Source organism: Pyricularia oryzae, chromosome 4 (genome assembly GCF_000002495.2).
Source record: "Pyricularia oryzae 70-15 chromosome 4, whole genome shotgun sequence".
Lineage (NCBI taxonomy): Eukaryota > Fungi > Ascomycota > Sordariomycetes > Magnaporthales > Pyriculariaceae > Pyricularia > Pyricularia oryzae.
This window is the reverse complement of record NC_017851.1, coordinates 2,495,856-2,513,765: the sequence shown is the minus strand read 5'-3', so window position 1 is coordinate 2,513,765 and position 17,910 is coordinate 2,495,856. Positions and strand designations below refer to the sequence as shown.

The window sequence follows — 17,910 nt, the reverse complement described above, 5'->3', positions numbered from 1 at the left end:
GATGTTCACCAAGACTACCATATACGAAGTGGCAAATAGTAGTTAGTGCCGGTGGAGTGTATAGCCACCAACAAAAAAAAAACCAAAAAAAAAAAAAACCGGGATCGAATCGGCAACATGCGTATAGAGCGCATATTTTGACCGTCGGTTCTAAGATATTACCGTCGGCTTCACGGTACTCAAGGTGTGGGTTGAACTGTACCCCTGGTCTGCCTGCCCCCTCATCCGTCACTCGTACTGCCCCTGAACCATTGCTACGTTCGATTTGATCGTTCCCTCCCGCGCATTGCATACCCCACTTTGGTTCCAAGTATACCTACCAATCTTGCCATATAATTACGTGGTAGACGATAGTTCCCAATGGAAGCTACGTAGTAATATAACAATCTTTGCAACGGTCGCAAGAACACCTGCCAAGGACCCCAATCATCATCACCCCCGCAACATGCTACTACGTCAAGTCGGGGGTTACGGGGCCGAAATGGGGACTACAGTCAATAAATGGCCCCCTTATCATGGAGAGAGGCGGAGAAGCATATGTGTGGCATGGCCATGGTTTGGTGCTTGTGGCAGTCACACAGTTAGATTCTTATGTATAAGAGTGAAGCTGGGGGGCTGTCGCTGCCGTCCATGATACCTCGACTCCTGGATACGCAGGTTTTGTCAAGCAAAAACAACAACCTACCACGTTCCCTGCCACACATACTGCCACGTCAAGATGAGAGTCTCATTCTCAACCGCCGCCAGCTTCCTGCTGCACTCGGCAGTATTTGCACAGACGTACCAGCCGACGTGGCCGTCGACCGACCAACACAATGCCTCGCCAGAGTGGTTCCGGGACGCCAAGTTTGGCGTGTACTGGCACTGGGGCGCCTTCACGGTGCCGCAGTTTGGCAGCGAGTGGTACGGCCGTAACGTCTACCTGCCCGACACCAGCGAGCGCAGGCACCACACCACCACTTACGGCGCCCCGCCCGAGGTGTGGGGGTACGAGAACTTCATAACCGGAAGGAACGACGCCCAGGGGAACTTTGTCCAGTTTAAGCCCGTGATCGCCTCCGACGGCGGTAGCTTCGATCCTGAGGCCTGGATGGCGGTCATCAAGGCGTCGGGAGCAAAGTTCGCCGGCCCCGTCGGCGAGCATCACGATGGCTTCTCCATGTGGAAGAGCGAGGTCAACGAGTGGAACTCGGTCGCGCTGGGACCCAAGATTGACCTGCTCAAGCTGTTCGCGGGCCTGGTCAGGGGTAATGGACTGAAGCTGGTCGTGGCCCTGCACCAAGCCTTCAACCACAACGGATTCTTCGAAGATGCCCCGCAGCAGACTGACCCCAGCCTGCAGAAGCTCTTTGGCCAGCTGCCCAAGAACGTATCCGACCAGCTCTGGTTTGACAAGGCCCGCGAGGTCATCGATCATGTTCAGCCCGACATGATCTGGAACGACTTTTCCCTGGACAGCCCCGGTTACTGCCAAAACCCCAAGTTCCCATGCAACATTGAGGAGAGCCAACGACTCAAATACCTGGCCTACTACTTCAACGCCGGTGAACGTTGGGGAAAGGAGGTCGTCACCAGCTACAAGCACTTTGATCAAGGCTTCCGCACCACGTCGGCCGTCGCAGATTGGGAGCGTGGAGGCCCCGCCGAGCTCGAGCGCCCTTACTGGCTCACCGACGATGCCATCAGCGCGACGAGCTGGAGCTACACCGAAGGCATCAGCTATTACAACTCGACCCAGATGATCCACTCCATGCTGGACCGCGTCAGCAAGAACGGCAACATGCTGCTCAACGTTTCACCCACCGCCGCGGGCGTCATGCCTGCGGAGCAGCAGCAAGTCCTACGCGACATCGGGACGTATCTTGCCCGCTACGGAGAGTCAATCTACAGCACCCGTGCTTGGGATATATACGGCGAGGGCCCGACCAAGGCCGGCGGCGGCTCATTCACTGGCCCGATGATGGGCAACTCCAACGACCTGCGCTTCACGCGCAACAAGGATGGAAACGTACTATACGTCAGCGTCCTCGGCTGGCCAAGCAGCGGCCAGGTCCCCATCAAAGCCCTTGGCTCCGACCGCCTCGTAGACGTCTCCGGCCTGCGGTCTGTCCAGCTCATGGGAGACAATGCCGGGGACTTTATCGATGTGACAGCCTTCAGCCAGGCCGCCGATGCACTGGTCATCACCCTCCCCCAGCAGCCTGCTCAGTCGCCCGCCTACGTCCTTAAGCTTACCTTTGCTGGCAAGATTCCCGTGGTTCAGCAGGCACTCGGCGCCTCAGTTTTCGCCTCTCCCGATGCCACGGGCGCCGGCGTGTCGCTCGCAAAGGGCAACTTCACGCAAATGTGGGTTGCGGATGCTGGGCTTAAGCTGAGCGACGTTCGTTTCCTGCGTGTCTCCGAAGGCGCATCGGTGACTCTCTATGCCGAGGACAACCAGACCGGTGCATCGACGAAACTTGGGGCGGGAGACCACCAGCTGGAAGCTGGCTCTGTTGGATCCCTTGCGGTTGGTGATGCATAAAACATTTCGAAGGTAGAGCACAAAAGTAATCAAAAGTTATAGCACAGGCACTAATTCTGTACCAATAATTGTTTGCCATTCTGCTGTGACACCTACCTCGGCTGCTCGACCCTCCCTATGAAGTGTTCATCTCTCAACGCCTTTGCCGGGACGAGTAGTGTCTGAGGGCCACGGACCAATATCTGATTCTCTGCCCACTGTCTCATCCGAGAGACCATGGATTTTGCCCCAGCCACCGCCCCTTGAAAGTCCTTGTCCCACAATGCGGCAGAGGCAGGCGTCAGCGCAAGCAAAGTGCCCTCAATGTGCGCCAGATAAACATTCAGGCCTTGCAAAGTCTCCAGCACCCGATGAGGGGAGCGCGGCTCGTCTTCCCTAGGGAAGAGCGCTTCGCGGAGGACCTTTGCACGGCTCCGGCCTGTCTGTTTGTTCTCGCCATACTTGGCGGCAAAGGCCTGAATTTCGGTACGGGTGCTTTCGGCAAGCCCCTCGAGCACCTTCAGCCCGCCCTGAACCTCGGAATCGTGTACCAGTCTCGGGATGATCTGGGAGTATATCTCGGCCAGCTGTACAATGCACTCCTGGCACTCTCCGAGCCATATCTCCAAGTGGCGCTCTCTGCCCGCTAGATCCGCCTCCATGGAAGCAGCGTCGGCATCGGCATCTGCAAAGTTACGCTTGTTGGCATTCTTTGCTGCCTCGCTCTGTGTCTCCCTGATGCATGGGCCTTTGGTGTCCGGAGGAATCTTTTCTATCCTAACTGCGCCCGCCTTGAACGTTGGCTGCTTTGATATAGGGTCCCAGTAAGCTGGAAATTGTTAGTCTAATAGGGGAAATCTCCAGGCGTATAAGGAGGCTTTTACTCACAGATTGTCAAGTCATTGGCGGCTCTGGCCCTGCCATCTTCCGAGCCCCAGGACCCAAAGTGAAATGTAATAAAAGCCTGGCCCGGAATTATATCGCCGATTCGCGCCTTGACTTCAACAGCCCCTCGTCTTGACCGTACAATGACCATATCGCCATCCTTGACATTGAAACTTGCCGCATCCTTCTCAGAGAGGCGGACCTCGGGCTCGGCACATGCCTTGCGCAGCGCAGGAGCACGCCCGGTCTTTGTTCTTGTGTGAAACTGATAAACGTTCCGCCCCGTCGCCAGGCGTAGAGGATACTCATCACTTGGCTCTTCGGGGTGAGCCATGTATCTGCACGACTTCAGAATTGCTCTGCCTGCCGGATTCAGGACGCGGTACTGATCTACGGTGTGTGGTGCGCCCGTTTCGAGGTCGTGCCCAAACGACTCGCATTCGTCCAGATCCGTATAGAACCGACCAGCTTCATACAGCCTCTCCCTACCCATCGGCCAGTCTTGGTTGCAGGGCCATTGTATGCCAGAACCGCCTGTAAGTTTGTCATAGGACAGTCCGGTGTAGTCGCAAGGCCTCCCGGCGGAAACTCGTTTCCAGGCCTCAAACACTTCTTCCGGTGTGGTGTAAGGAAGCAAGTCTTTGCCGTCCTTGTCTTTGAACCCCATCCGTCGGGAATAGTCCAGAAATATGTCCAGATCAGACCGAGCCTCTCCTGGCGGATCAACTGCCTTGTGTGATATGTGCACGGTGCGGTCGACGTTGGTGAAACAACCTGTTTTCTCACCCCATTGAGCCGCAGGTAGCACTACGTCTGCAAGCTGCCCGGTCTCTGTCATGAAGATGTCCTGGCATACGACAAACATCTCCGGGGAGCTAAAGATTCGCCGGATGCGAGGTAGGTCCGGAAGACTGACCAGTGGGTTCGTGCCCGAGATCCAACACATTCGTATCGACCCTTGCTCCATGAAGTTAAGCATGTTCTGGATGTGCGTGGGCTCGCACCAGTGTGGAAGTTTGGCAACGTCAATGTTCCACAGGTCTGCAAGCTCCTGCATGTGCCGTGGATTCTGGTGGTTCCTGAAGCCGGGGAACTCGCCGTCGCAGCCTGTCTCGCGGTTATTCTGCGCCGTCGGCTGACCGTTCATCTGTAGCACACCACTTCCTGGCTTGCCTATCAGACCTCGAATCAGGTTGATATTGTTGATTTGGCAAGCACTGGCAGTTGCCTGGTTGGACTGGTATACACCCTGCAGAGCGGTCGAAAGTAGAGTCTGTGTTTGGCCAAGTATGTATGCAGCAGTCTCAATATCCGCCGCCGGCACTTCCGTGAGCTTCTCAACGTACTCAGGGGTATAATCCTTGACTGTTTCCCTCAACTCAGAGACGCCTATCGTATGCTTGGCGATAAAATCGGCATCCACCCACTTGTTCTCAAACATGACATGTTGGATCCCATTGAGCAAGGCCAAATTGGTTCCAATCTTTGGAGCCAAGTGCAGTACTGCCTTCTTGGCGACCTCGGAACGCCTCGGGTCAACGACTATGAGTTTTGGCGGATGAGGACCCTCCAGGCGGTCAAGTATTCGGGACCAAAGCACAGTTTGCGTGGCAGCCATATTGTGACCAACCATGAAGATACAATCGGTGTAGTCGATATCTGTGTATGATCCAGCCTGACCGTCGGACCCGAAAGATTCTCTCATTGAGGCTGCAGCAGTTGCTGTGCACAACCGCGTGTTGCCATCCCTGTGATTTAATCAGGTCAATATTGTGTGCTGCGTCTGTCACTCTCTCAGCACCCATGCGCGATCATCCTTACATGTGCAGCGTGTTCAACCCAGCTTTGCCGACGAGGGCTAGAGCATAGTACTCTTCCAGAAATAATTGACCAGATGTATAAAATGAGATACTGTGGTTCGTGAGCGTCGAAGAGAGGCTTTTGGATTTTCTCACTATGAGATCCATTGCCTCATCCCAGCTGGCCTGTTCGAGACGCCCATTTCTGCGAATCAAGGGGTGTGTGAGACGGTCTTTGCTGTGTATTGACTTCCATATGTAAACAATTAGCGGTGAAAAACATATCAAGGCATAATTAGTCACAACCTTTTTACAACTTACCCATGAAGTCCCTTGGGTCCTAGTCGGCCTTTGTTTACACGGTCTGTGGCTCGCCCTCGGACACCCACCACATATCCATCTTTTAGGCCTATATCCAATCCACACCCGTTACTGCAGCCGGGCAATTTGTTAGCTTATGATGCTCAAGCCCATGATACATCATAAATGGTTCCTCACCTGCAAAGAACGCAGGCACTCTGAACCCATTTTTCAGGCTCCTCGTCCCAAGCGTAGTCGACTCTTCTTGGCCATTCAGCCTTGTATGGTGCTCGTGGACCCCATATATCCTCTATAGAGTTGCGGCACTGAGACGTGGGAGACAATTGCTCGTGCATGATGTGTCGAATAGCTATAGATGTGGACTGGAAGAAAGAGCCCTATATCGCTCCGGCAGGTGTGAGGAGCCACCGTAGTGGTGTTTTTAAATACGCTATATTTTCCATTGGTAATTAATAGTCACCCATCTAGGCATGAATTAATATTATCCCATTCCGTAATCCTCAAGACAGTGTTTGCATTTCAGCAGCATGTCCATTTGAATGACGGCTATTTGACGTCATTAACGAGGTTTTTGTTGGCATTTGAGAAGTCGCGTGTTAGCGACCACTGAACTGTATTTCCGCGGATAATGACTGAACATCTCCAAAACTCGGCAGATACGTTTTCGACAGGAAGCCAGCGGGGCGGTTTCTGACCATTCCACTTTGACTTACTCTCGCCAGACCAACCGCTACATGTGCTGACCCCTCTGGCAAAGATAAAGAAATGGCAACATCATATACCACAGCACTCGAGCTGCTCCAACAGGCATCTCAAGAAGCAAAACCTGCCAATGATGGAGGTCAGGTGGAAGTTGTCCCCCTGCTTGAATCCACTGGTCGTATCGCTGCGCGCAACATCCGCAGCCGTCTTACAACACCAGAGTTCGATACATCAGCAATGGACGGATACGCTATCAGTTCTGCTGCAACGCGGGACGCAACGCCAGAATCTCCACTGATATTCCACGTAAAAGGAGCCATAGCTGCTGGAGACGAGCCCAAATCGTGGACAACCCGCTCGGTCGACGACGGTGGAATAGCTGGGGCGTGCATCGAGATAATGACTGGAGCTAGGTTTCCGGAACCGGGCCCCGGAGAGGAGGAACTAGACGCTTGCATCAAGATGGAGGATACTATGTACATCTCCTCGCCATCACCTTACGACAGACAAGGGCATGTATCTTTAAAGCCTGCAAAGTTCATCGTCGTGGTTAGGCCTGTGCCAAGATGCGCGAACCGACGCTTTGCAGGGGAGGACATATGCGAGGGTGACACCGTTATTCGAGCTGGTCAGATGATATGTGCGTCGCACTTGATGCCATTGGCATCTGTAGGAGTACAGTCGGTTGCTGTGCAACCCATGCCGATAGTTCGAGTGTTTTCCACAGGCAAAGAGCTGCTGAGGGAACAGAACGAAGTTGCGAACGGAGCAAACCAGCCACACGGCCGAGACAAGCTGCATACGGCAGACCCACGAGAAAGCAGTATCAGAGATGTCAATGGTGTCTTCCTTACAGCTGCTTTCCGCGAAGTTGGTGCCGAGTCACAGTTCTTGGGACAGTTGGCGGACGAGACTAAAGATATTGCGGACGCAGTTTCTCATATTCTCAGCTCAAATCCAACCCCCAATGTAATTGTCACGAGCGGCGGTGTATCGGTTGGAAAGTTCGACCATGTACGTGGTGCACTGGAGCAGCACGTTCATGGCACCAGGATCCTCTTTCATGGGCTAGCCATTAGGCCAGGCCACCCAGTGCTCTTTGCGATGCTCCCAAACATGGCAGGCCGAGAAACGGCGTTCTTCGGCTTTCCTGGAAACCCGGGAGCAGCGGCAGCCTGCTTTAGATTTCTCGCGGTACCATATGTGCGCCACCTGCTTGGACAAAGTCCAGAAACAGCTAACAAAGCATCTTTTGTGCCGCAGCGCACAAGCACACAATGCCGAAAAAACCAGAATAATGATTGCTTCCAGCCTGGACGTGTGGGTACTGGAGAAGGAGGGCGGATAGTGGTCGCAGAGGTAGGAAGATCCGAAGGACCTGCTAAGTTGTGGCCTTTTGTCGAAGCAAATTGCTGGGTTCATTTCCGGAAAGGGGACCATTATGAACAAGGAGACCTAGTGGAATGCTACCCAATGACGCAACACGGCTTTGGTGTCAGCTCCTGAGCCAGTCTGGTACAGCTCAAGTGGTAGTAGATAAGATCCCGTTGCTGCAACACTTAATTCTCAATGCCACTTCCCATTCCTCCTTCGTGTTGACGTTGAAGAGAGGGGATAATTTCTCAAGGCCATCAGTAAATTCAGGCTCTCCATCCTCGTTGAACCTTGTCTGTCGTGGGAGCGCAAGCACCAATCCACTCAACTGACGCACCACTGCACTTGGACTTGACTTGCCATTGGCTGTGTTATGCTCAAGTCGCCGCAAAGCTTCTGGGCTCCATATGGCGAGCAGCGGCTCGATGAAGCCCTTGTCGTTGCGGAAGCAAGTCACTGGAGGTTGATATTCAGATTGGAGCTGATGCAATAGCTCGGTGGTGCAGAAGGGAAAATCACAGGCCAGGATGAGCCAAGTGACGTCCGGATATGCTCGGTGAGCTGCCAAGAGCCCGGCCGCTGGGCCGGTGGACTCCTGCCTAGTATCTTTGCCCTTATCCATGAGCACCTTTAGGTGTGGTGCATTGTGTTCGTTTAATGTAACAAGCCGATCTGAAGGCTGCAAATCCCCAGGACTGAGTATACTGCGACCCTGTTCCGTTGCAGTGCGCAGGCTGTGGTCCAAAATCGAATCGTGCGCAAGGGAGATGAACACAGTGCCTGAATCCGGACAAGCGGTATGCAGAGTTTTGGCGAGATGCAGGTACAGTAGTTGGCCATCGGGAAGTGACAGGAGGTGCTTTGGCGAGCCCATTCGCGTCGACTTGCCACCAGCAAGGAGGAGAGGCCTCATCGAGCCATATCGCGGGGTCGAATTCGACTCCATTAACTCTTATTTTTATGCTTCTTGATTTTTCTGACTTGGAAGTCTGTGAACATTGGTATCTTGGTTCATATCGAAAGAGAATCAATTGCCTACCAAGCATGAAAACATGATGATTGTCGAGTGTTCCAGTATCAACTTTCCTCCGGGAATCAAACCCCACCTGCCGTTTTTATTCCGATGACGTATTTCGACGCAGGAGATCTTGGGAAAGAAAAAATGTACTGTAACGTTTGTACTTTTTGTACTGTCGGCCTTTTTTCAAGGCCGTCCGTTGCGTTGCCTGTGCGTTAGATCAAGTGGTAATATACGCGACTATCTCGAGGCACATGCAGACTTTCGCCCTCTGGAGTTGGAAAAACCAACAATCTTGCTCCATTCAACCTCAGTCTCCCTCTTCAGATGCGCATATCGTTTATCATTTAGTTCCGGAATATCACGACAACACAACAGCTGTGACTCGCCTATGATAACTTCCTCATCTACATTTCCGGCTCAAGCCTTGGATTTCTTTGATTGTGGATGTATCTGCTGGATTACGATTGGAGAATGGAAGCCAGTCCTGCCTCTTTGCTGGCTCCTGTTATCAGCCCCAGGAATATGAACAAGGAGCCCCGCACGCCGCTGACTTGAAGCGGCACCACCCGGCACGACAACAGCGTGTCGAGCTGGATTGGAACATCGATGGAAAAGCCCTCAGACCACCTCGAGCGGAATGGTCGCTTGTATGGGCACTTTGTCTCGAGTCGATAGGGACGACAGCAGGAAGAACAGCAAATCCTGTGCCTCCAAGCCTGTAACTCTACGGAGCCCCTCGACACTGCGGCATCGCACCCGGCCGCGAAGGAAGCAGTGCGATGGCTAGCCCGAGACTCTGTGGCTTTTGGATACTAAGACCAGGAAGCCGGCTGAAATCCACGTGGAGGTGTTGATATAATACCCAACGGATGCAAAGCACCTCAACTAGTTTTTTTTGGTGCTTTGGATCGGAGCAGCGTTTTAGGAGCATCTGCGCATCTTGATGGCCCGTTGAAGCTTCCTCGCAGAGCCATCCGTGGGTTGGGTGGCCGCGGTGTCTCTTTCAATTAAGCTTCTTCGTTGATAGTGGTTTTGTGATACTGGTATGCGCCGGGATGTCATGCTTCGTGCTGCTCGGCTGTTCCATCAAGTCACAACAGTCCCGAGGCATCTGTTTTGTAGCTGGCACTTTGGCCAAGCTCTGTCAGGTTTACTTTGCTGACCTGCTCGTCGCTCTGCGATATGGAAAATAGGCATCATTTCAAGCCTCCATTGATATTCTTGACAAAGACAGCCACGGAAGGCGAAGAGGACAAAAACAACCCAGCAGAAGGTACACCGGGCGCCTTGACCAAAGTCACCATCGCAGACCGCACCTACCAGTCCGCAACATCCAAGACGACCTTTCAGCTGCGAGTTTCAAGAGACGTCTGGGATATTATCAGCGAGCTGGAACCTCAAGTTCCTAAGAAGCCCATTATGTACTCGACAGACTTTGTCAACGTCTACCAAGAGATCAAGCAGCATTATGAGGACACGCTACCCAACACGGAACTCAAGGCGAGGGCTTTCTCAACTTCGAGTCTGAATTAAAGGCGGACCTTTTGGTACAAAAACAAGGGTCTTCACTTTTGATGAGATTACAAAACTCTACTAGAGGTATTCTGACTCAAGGTCCTTACCAGAAGAATGGAAGAAAAGCTAACAAGCTTGGCCATGAAACCCCGAGTTAGTCTTTGCCAGCCAGGAGTTGATGTAAAGATGAGTTCGGAACTGGAAAGGTTGAACATGGAAATTATTGATATACAGTAGACGGACGACCCAACCAGGGTGATTTTCGATGCATAACCAGCACCGGGAGGGGGTAAGTCGATATTACTTGAACTTCATGGCCTATCTCCGCACACCATGGGTCTGATGTTGAACCGACAGGACTACGTTACATCTCGAGGCTGCTTGATGCGATCCAGGGATGCGGTGCTTGTCTGCCTTAATCAGCGCATTGAAAGGCTGTCTGTCACCGCAATTGTTCAGGAAACCTATTTTGTCGCTTGTGAGGTTTCTATGGCCTTATTCTGCATGCCGAATACACACGCTTCATGGAGCCGCAAGGTCAGCCATGTCAAAATAGTACATAAGCTGACGTGAGCGGGAACATACAGGCATGGGATGCTTGGCTTGCGACCCTGACCACGAAAAGGCCAAGCCTCTCGAACACTCCATATGATACCTCGCTGTATAGATCTAGAACTAGAAGTGTTGCACAGCGACTTTAGCCCGCTACGTGTACCACAACTTTAGCTGTATGTGTTAGCATTCTGTTGGGATTGTCACGGAACATAATTCACTATGGGATTTACCTCACATGGCTGTGAGCTGCCTACTGACTAACAGCGCCAAGGGCGGCTGAAATTCGCGCTACAGCTGAATTGGGACAGCATGGTGCAGGATCCTGCGTCAAGTGGACGACGCATAAAATTTAACTGTCTTTTCTAGTTGGTGGCCTTGCCATTTTCATCCAGGCAATCATCAGCTGCTGCAGGGGCTATTTCGGCAACAACACGTTCAACGAAACGCTAACTGTAGCCACTGCACGCAGAGACACATCACTTTTCGGTTTATTCTAACACGATGCCCCTTCAACTGTACGCACCAGACTGGTAGCCTTACCGCCAATGCAGCACATGGTGGGGTTGGCATTACCACAGAGACGGCCAAGTCGGCATGATCCTTCAGGGTCTGGCCAGGCTAGGGATGAGCAAGATCTTCTGGCTGAAGATGGAGGGAATCCTGCCGAGTATATGAGGCTTGTTTACGGCGGCCTTTGTAACTCTTCCGCTCGTTGACAAAATAGATCAATGTAGCAAGACAATATTTATCCTTGCTGCCCAACTTTCCACTCAGATACCTTCAAATCTAGATCTGCAGCCCCAAGCTGTTTAATCAACAACACACATGGACGGCAGAATGGATAACGAGACTGTGATTCTGGCGCCCATGCAAAGAAACTATAGTCAAGCACCACAAGAGCATGTGTCAGCCTTTTGGGACTCTTTCTTCACCAAGAAGCCGGGTAAGGTAACATCGATCTTCCCGCGGAGTCTCTACCAGAGCCTGCTGCCCCTGGAGAAAGTCAGCCTCTCAAGTTCTAGTCAAAATGCTGCCGAGTCCTACGAGGCCGCCGCCCGCGAGTGCCGCGAGCGCGTCAAGCGCATCGTGCGCGAGGCTCACCGCACCAACGAAAAGTTCACCGACCCAGACTTTGATCTGGCCATGGACTATTGCCGCAACACCCTCGATGGGCTACGCAGCAAGAGCGACTTCAACACGGGCTCGGTCCACCGGGTTGACTGGATCTTTGAGAACCCGCAGTTCACCATCAACGGCTACGAGGCCTCCGACATCGTCCAGGGCGCCATCGGCGACTGCTGGTGGCTCGCGGGCACCGCGACCATAGCGCACCGCAAGGATCTCATGGAGCGCGTGTGTGTTGCCCGGGATGAAGAAGTCGGGGTTTACGGCTTCGTCTTCTATCGCGACGGAGAGTGGGAGCCCGTACTGGTCGACGACAGCCTATACCTCGCCGCTTTTGATTTTCGTGAGGTTCACGACCCAACAGGCAAGAAAGCACGCGAGTGGCGTCGCAAGTGAGTACTTATCCCTTGCAACCAACATGTGTCTGTGTCTGTTGTTGCTGCACATATTTTGGTGCTCCCAAGCTAACCATCATTTTCTAGCCACCAAACTGGATCCAATGCGCTCTTCTTCTCCAAATGCCAAGATCCAAATGAAACCTGGCTCCCTCTAATGGAAAAGGCATATGCCAAGATCCACGGCGACTAGTGAGTCAGCACCCATTAGGGATAATATATGTGTACAGGCGACGGATTACTAACAAGCCTGCGATGGGACCCAAAACAGTCACGCTATCGAATCCGGGTGGGCTGGACAGGCTGTGGAGGATATGACTGGTGGTGTAACCGCCAATCTTGCCACCAATTGTGTTCTGAACAAGGACAAGCTGTGGCGTGAACTGTCGAGCAAGGATGGAGAATTCGTATTTGCATTAGGTTCCCGACAGGACGATAGCGATGGCTTATTCGGTAGCCATGCATACTCCATCCTCCAAGCCACAGAGGTGAGCGGTGAGAACGGCCAGAAAGTGAGGCTCGTGCAGGTTAGGTTAGTTATACTCACCCATCAACTGGCCTTTCAATCTCCGGCAAGTACCCATGGCTGACTTTGTTACCACAAATCAAACAGAAACCCCTGGGGCGATAGCGAGTGGAATGGCCCATGGTCAGATGGCTCGAAAGAGTGGACTCCATACTGGATGAAGAAACTTGGCCATACTTTTGGCGATGATGGTGTCTTTTGGATATCATATCGCGATATGCTTGAAAAGTTCGAAGATATTTCTCGAACTCGACTCTTCGACAGGAGTTGGACCGTGGTCCAACAGTGGGCTACGATGAATATTTCTTGGGTCACTGGCTACTCACAGTCCAAGTTCTTGCTCGAGGTAAGTCTGTTCACCCTTTTCAAGACGAATATATTTCAGCTACTGACTATCCACAGATCAAACAAGGAGGCTTGGTAGTCATCACCTTGGCCCAACTGGATGATCGGTATTTCAGAGGGTTGGAAGGCCAGTACGACTTTTCGCTGCATTTCGTGCTCCAGGAACAAGGAGCCAAGTCTGGAGACCACATTTGCCGCGTGCGCGCTGGTATACATAACGGCAAGCGATCAGTTTCTTGCGAAGTGGAGCTCGAGGCAGGCCGCTACGAGGTCATCCCAAAGATCACGGCCACTCGCGATACCAACAAGGACATGGTGGAAGACATTGTCAAGGAGCGCGCTCAGAGCAACCCGCAGAAGCTACGCCAGATCGGGATGCAATATGATCTGGCTCATGCAAAGGCTGGTATTACCGACGAAGACCTCGTGCTTCACACCAAAGTGGAGAAGAAGAAACTAGAGGAGGAAAAGAGGAAGACCAAGGAGAAGGAGGCGAAAGAAAAGAGAAGGACCAAGGAGAAAGAGGCGAGGGAACAGAGAAGGAAGCAGAAGTTGTCTCTCAAACAGCAAGCACCTGAAGCGAAGCAAACAGAGCAGCAGACTGGACCGGGTTCGGTAGCAGACCATGTTGAGGAGGACCAAAAGCAAGCTGACGTCAAGGACATCAAAGAGGAGAGCGAAAATGATCCCAAGGCTGATGAGGGGAAGACCGTCGAAAATGAGAATGTCAAAGACGAGGATGGAGAAAAGAAGACCGAGATTGACAGTGCCCCAGTGAAAACTGAACCTGTAGCAGACAAGGCGCCAGACGAATCGAAGCCGGTCAAGTGCAAAGCTTGCGAGGAGCGGGAGCAAAAGGGGGAGGAGGAAAAGAAAGATAAAGAAGTCGACAGCGCCGACGACGGCAACAGTGATGACAGTGATGAGGATTATACCGATGACGATGATGACACCAGCAGCGAATCCTCGGATGACCTTCACGATCACCCTGGACCATGGAATGCGGTACGTCCCCTTCAACCTCCATATCAATCTTGTATCATTTTTACCTTCGAGCGACAACAGCTAATGTTTCCCATCACATGGCGACAGGTCTGTGTTGTCGGCCTCCGGGTTCACTCGCGGTGTAAAAATGTGTCTGTCAAGCTTGTAGAGCCCAAAGACCCCGAGGAGGGAGCCTTGCTTTCGGTGGATTCGGCCCCAGCTGGCGCAACAATGTGATGTTGAGAAAGTTTGCAAATAGTGACATAATGACCGCTTTGACCAAGGCAGGTAGCTCAGGCCGATAAGGTAGATACCTAGGTAGCAATACGGAATTGGGTAATACCGAAAATGGCGAGCCACATATTGTGTACAGCAGTAGAGAACTCTCAATTCCGGCAGCGTCTGTGTTAATTTTGAATCTCGCAAACAAGCCCCAAATTCGCTGCAGATGAAGAAAGCCCGCCCTCGGCGCCGAAAAAATGCGGAACTCCCCAATAGTTCAGAACCCCTCGGCTGAAATCAAAGTAGCCCCGCTCTGACAAACCTGGGCTGCATGTTCAAGGCTAGTTGGCAGCAGGCAAATCACCCACCGAGCTGCAGAAACCCAATGGATTGCAGTGCTCACGCGATCTCCAATTGACATGCATACCTGCACACCTTAGTTTCGTCGATCAGACGGTGCTCTGCGGTTGTATTTGATGAGACACAGGACAGTTCCTGGCAGAAGCCACTTCGTTAATCACATCCTGCATGGCGGCATCGGCAAGCGATTGAGACGGTGAAAGTGCGCGACGACTCCTCCGACGCCGGCGACACGCCGCTCTCGTGACTCAATAAAACGGATTTCCCTTCCGCGTTCGCCTGTAACTAGCCGCCAGCTACCACCCGGGTGCGAATGGGCCGCGTGCGCCCGAGGTAGCTTTTCTTGTTCAACGCGCCGCCACCTGGGTTGTATCCGGTCTATTCTACGCCAATGAGATCCGGTGCCAATTGCTCGACTTGAGACCGATTACATCCCCCGCCAGCCCAGAGCGGGCTCGAAACGAGTGGCCTCCCATGGAGCCAGCCAAGGGGAAAGATGCCAGCCCAAGCGACGACGCGGCAAAGCCGGACACCGAGGTCCGCCACCCTTTGAAGGCCAGCCGGAGCAGCGGGACGGAAGAGCAGGGCAAAGCGCCGAAAAAACGGCGCAAGGTCAACCATGGTGCGCCGCCTGTCACTGCCTCGCGATGATGGACATGCATGTCATCTGGCTTGTCCACCTTGTTTTGGCTAAATCGTCTTGTTTGCTGACTCGTTCGGGCACTTGCGTCGTCCTGCAGCGTGCGTATATTGTCGTAGATCTGTAGGTCTCCGTGGGCACCGTGCCCTCTGATGTGGTGGACACCCAATGGCTCTTCGCCAGGGCGGCAGCAGCAGCAGCAGCAGCTTGTCCCCGCCATGTTCGCTGCGACAAGCTGGCGTTATCAGGGAACAAAGAAGGCTAATCCTGGTTGTTATATTCTACTATCAGCACATGACGTGTGACCTCGTATGTAAGGCCTTCACCTCAACCTGCTGCGGCAAGTATATCCGGATCAGTTACGCTGACAACGGCACCCGGGACTTGATCAGGAACGCCCTTGTACCAGATGCATCAAGCGAAACATTGGGCATCTCTGTCACGATGAGCCACGAGAACATGAAAGCAAGAAGGCCAAGAGCGCTCTTGGGACGTCGGCGGACGACTCCGAGCACCAGACAGATACGACCCAGACCTCGCGCGATACGCAAGCGGCCGCCAGCACGATGGCAGCGTACGATGGTCGAATAGACGCAGTCGGAACGGGTCTTGACAACGGTGCCGCGACGGCTGTCCTAGGCCGAGGGAACCCCTTACTTGTGCAACAGTCGCCGTTGACAGGGGTTCGACCAAATGCAATGGGTTCTGAGAACCTAAATAGCTGTACGTACGGGCTGCGTTTCTTCATCTGCATTTTTTTGAGAGTTGCCCAGTTTCCTTGCTAGCAGGTGACGGAGGCATTTCTCTTCCATTTACTGACGATTTTCGTGCGAGGTAAAGTTCCCGGGTTCTCGGATGGCTGGATAAATCAAAGTCACTTCCATGATATGCACGGCTACCATCCAAGCTTCAACTTGATAACGCCCGAGGTAACGAACGAGTTCAATCTCCTGAGCGACTTTCTAAACGGAAGCCTGCTGGAAGATGGCTCGCTGCTGCAGGACGAACAGTCGCAAACTCTGCCGCCTGGAACGGCTCAGGCCGATACAATTGTTTCTTCCTTCCTAAACAGCAACGGTGAGAATTCCACAACCATGAACGGCACAGAGAACAGCATGCTTCCACCAAGTGCAATACCACATCAAAAAGAATCCCTGTCGACGTCACAGGGTGAGCTGGGCAAGTCAATAGCCCGTCCGTCTAGCACTGTCCCCATAGATAAGGCGCGTGAATATTACCTTCAAGCTGCAGATCCGTCCGGTAACGACACGGCGGAGGAACGCATGCAGAGGCTGCTCAAGGCAAAGTATGATGCGGGACTTCTCAAGCCTTTCAACTATATCAAGGGATATTCACGTCTCTCAAATTATCTCGACAGCCATATCGCGGCAACATCCAAGCAAAAGATTCTACGGCAGCTCGACCGATTCCGGCCAAAGTTTCGTGAAAAGATTCACGCTTTAACAGACATTGAGCTTGTATTTGTCGAGATGTGGTTTGAAAAGACTCTTATGGACTACGACCGAGTGTTTGCAAGCATGGCAATACCAGCTTGTTGCTGGCGAAGGACGGGTGAGATCTTTCGAGGAAACAAAGAGATGGCGGAGCTCATCAATGTACCGGTAGATGACTTGCGAGATGTGAGTGCCTTGTGATCTTCTCTTCCCAGAGGTTGGCGTATACGACACGGACTAACAATCTTCAATTAGGGGAAAATCGCTCTTCATGAAATATTGACAGAAGAGTCTGTGGTCAGGTATTGGGAGGAGTTTGGCACCATCGCCTTCGATCCTGCGCACGACACGCTCCTGACGGCCTGTACACTCAAAAACCCCGACGACAAGTCGGAATTGCCGGCAATAAAGTGTTGCTTTTCTCTCAAGATTCGAAGAGATGACCATAAAATGTAAGATTTAACCTTTGTCAATTCTCTGTTTGGCTTTTCGTGAGAAAAGACTGATCATTCTTTAATTTGCTGCATAGTCCAAGTTTGATAGTTGGAAATTTCCTGCCGCATGATCCTCCAGCCGCCGAATAGCGAATAGTATTGTGCAGTTGAGTTAGTTCGAACCAGTCGCAGTACAAGACTCCTCTTATACACAGTACATACGCAAGCTATGAACACTGGTGCGCATACAATTCTGCAACATATCGATACCTATGGTAGTGCCTTCTTTGTTAAGGCACCTGGGAAGAAGCTTTATGGGAAGAATTATCATGCTGTTCAGAAAATAGGGAATGTTCCAATATAGACGAAACAATGATAATGATCCTCACGGACAGACACTCATGTCAGGAGACTGGATTGCACCCTACCAAGGGAACAAGTTGCCACGTCACGAGGTGCTTTAGAATAAAGAACCTTAGAAAGGTAAGGTACTCTATTACTTGGTCCTGTGCCTTGTTTATGGTACTCGGTGTTCGACCTCGAGATCAAAATTCATTACTACGTCTTTAATACAACACCGCGGTCCAGAAGGCCAGGTGCCCGGACAAGTGAGTGGAGGCATAGTGCTATGATAGTGGATGTGATCGGCTGCCGGGCCTAGTTGCTCCTTCCTCCAAAGATCGTGGGTACACAGTGGCAGGCCGCCACCTGCCGCATAATCTGTTTCATTCAAGGTCGTCGTATTAAGCT

General features: G+C 52.4%; 8 protein-coding genes across 8 annotated transcripts; 6 read left to right on the top strand and 2 right to left on the bottom strand.

The window, feature by feature from the left end:
- Window positions 1-295: 295 nt before the first annotated feature.
- On the top strand, window positions 296-3,242 carry MGG_03257 (plasma alpha-L-fucosidase). The gene has a single exon (XM_003716669.1). It carries the CDS (start codon window positions 719-721, stop codon window positions 2,522-2,524), a length of 1,806 nt encoding a protein of 601 aa, XP_003716717.1. The 5' UTR covers window positions 296-718; the 3' UTR covers window positions 2,525-3,242.
- MGG_12742 (formate dehydrogenase subunit alpha) lies at window positions 2,617-5,843 on the bottom strand (the record flags this gene model as incomplete). Its single annotated transcript, XM_003716668.1, has 5 exons — window positions 2,617-3,332; window positions 3,392-5,136; window positions 5,210-5,425; window positions 5,509-5,619; window positions 5,686-5,843. 5 exons carry the CDS (start codon window positions 5,841-5,843, stop codon window positions 2,617-2,619), a joined length of 2,946 nt encoding a protein of 981 aa, XP_003716716.1.
- Window positions 5,844-6,273: 430 nt separating this feature from the next.
- On the top strand, window positions 6,274-7,558 carry MGG_03258 (molybdopterin biosynthesis protein moeA; the record flags this gene model as incomplete). The annotated part of the gene is made up of 3 exons (XM_003716667.1): window positions 6,274-7,224; window positions 7,334-7,404; window positions 7,474-7,558. 3 exons carry the CDS (start codon window positions 6,274-6,276, stop codon window positions 7,556-7,558), a joined length of 1,107 nt encoding a protein of 368 aa, XP_003716715.1.
- Window positions 7,559-7,665: 107 nt separating this feature from the next.
- Window positions 7,666-8,530, bottom strand: MGG_14871 (bifunctional molybdenum cofactor biosynthesis protein; the record flags this gene model as incomplete). The annotated part of the gene is made up of 2 exons (XM_003716666.1): window positions 7,666-7,722; window positions 7,787-8,530. 2 exons carry the CDS (start codon window positions 8,528-8,530, stop codon window positions 7,666-7,668), a joined length of 801 nt encoding a protein of 266 aa, XP_003716714.1.
- A 1,257-nt stretch (window positions 8,531-9,787) lies between these two features.
- Window positions 9,788-10,138, top strand: MGG_03259 (uncharacterized protein; the record flags this gene model as incomplete). The annotated part of the gene is made up of 1 exon (XM_003716665.1): window positions 9,788-10,138. The coding sequence occupies one exon, from the start codon at window positions 9,788-9,790 to the stop codon at window positions 10,136-10,138; it is 351 nt and encodes a 116-aa protein (XP_003716713.1).
- Window positions 10,139-10,504: 366 nt separating this feature from the next.
- Window positions 10,505-10,772, top strand: MGG_17126 (uncharacterized protein; the record flags this gene model as incomplete). The annotated part of the gene is made up of 2 exons (XM_003716664.1): window positions 10,505-10,598; window positions 10,708-10,772. 2 exons carry the CDS (start codon window positions 10,505-10,507, stop codon window positions 10,770-10,772), a joined length of 159 nt encoding a protein of 52 aa, XP_003716712.1.
- Window positions 10,773-11,349: 577 nt separating this feature from the next.
- MGG_14872 (calpain-9) lies at window positions 11,350-14,491 on the top strand. Its single transcript, XM_003716663.1, has 6 exons — window positions 11,350-12,192; window positions 12,283-12,387; window positions 12,467-12,727; window positions 12,809-13,067; window positions 13,124-14,071; window positions 14,159-14,491. Exons 1-6 carry the CDS (start codon window positions 11,501-11,503, stop codon window positions 14,285-14,287), a joined length of 2,394 nt encoding a protein of 797 aa, XP_003716711.1. The 5' UTR covers window positions 11,350-11,500; the 3' UTR covers window positions 14,288-14,491.
- A 949-nt stretch (window positions 14,492-15,440) lies between these two features.
- Window positions 15,441-17,624, top strand: MGG_12739 (uncharacterized protein; the record flags this gene model as incomplete). Its single annotated transcript, XM_003716662.1, has 5 exons — window positions 15,441-15,581; window positions 15,665-15,995; window positions 16,107-16,912; window positions 16,982-17,178; window positions 17,525-17,624. The coding sequence occupies 5 exons, from the start codon at window positions 15,441-15,443 to the stop codon at window positions 17,622-17,624; spliced, it is 1,575 nt and encodes a 524-aa protein (XP_003716710.1).
- Window positions 17,625-17,910: the final 286 nt, after the last annotated feature.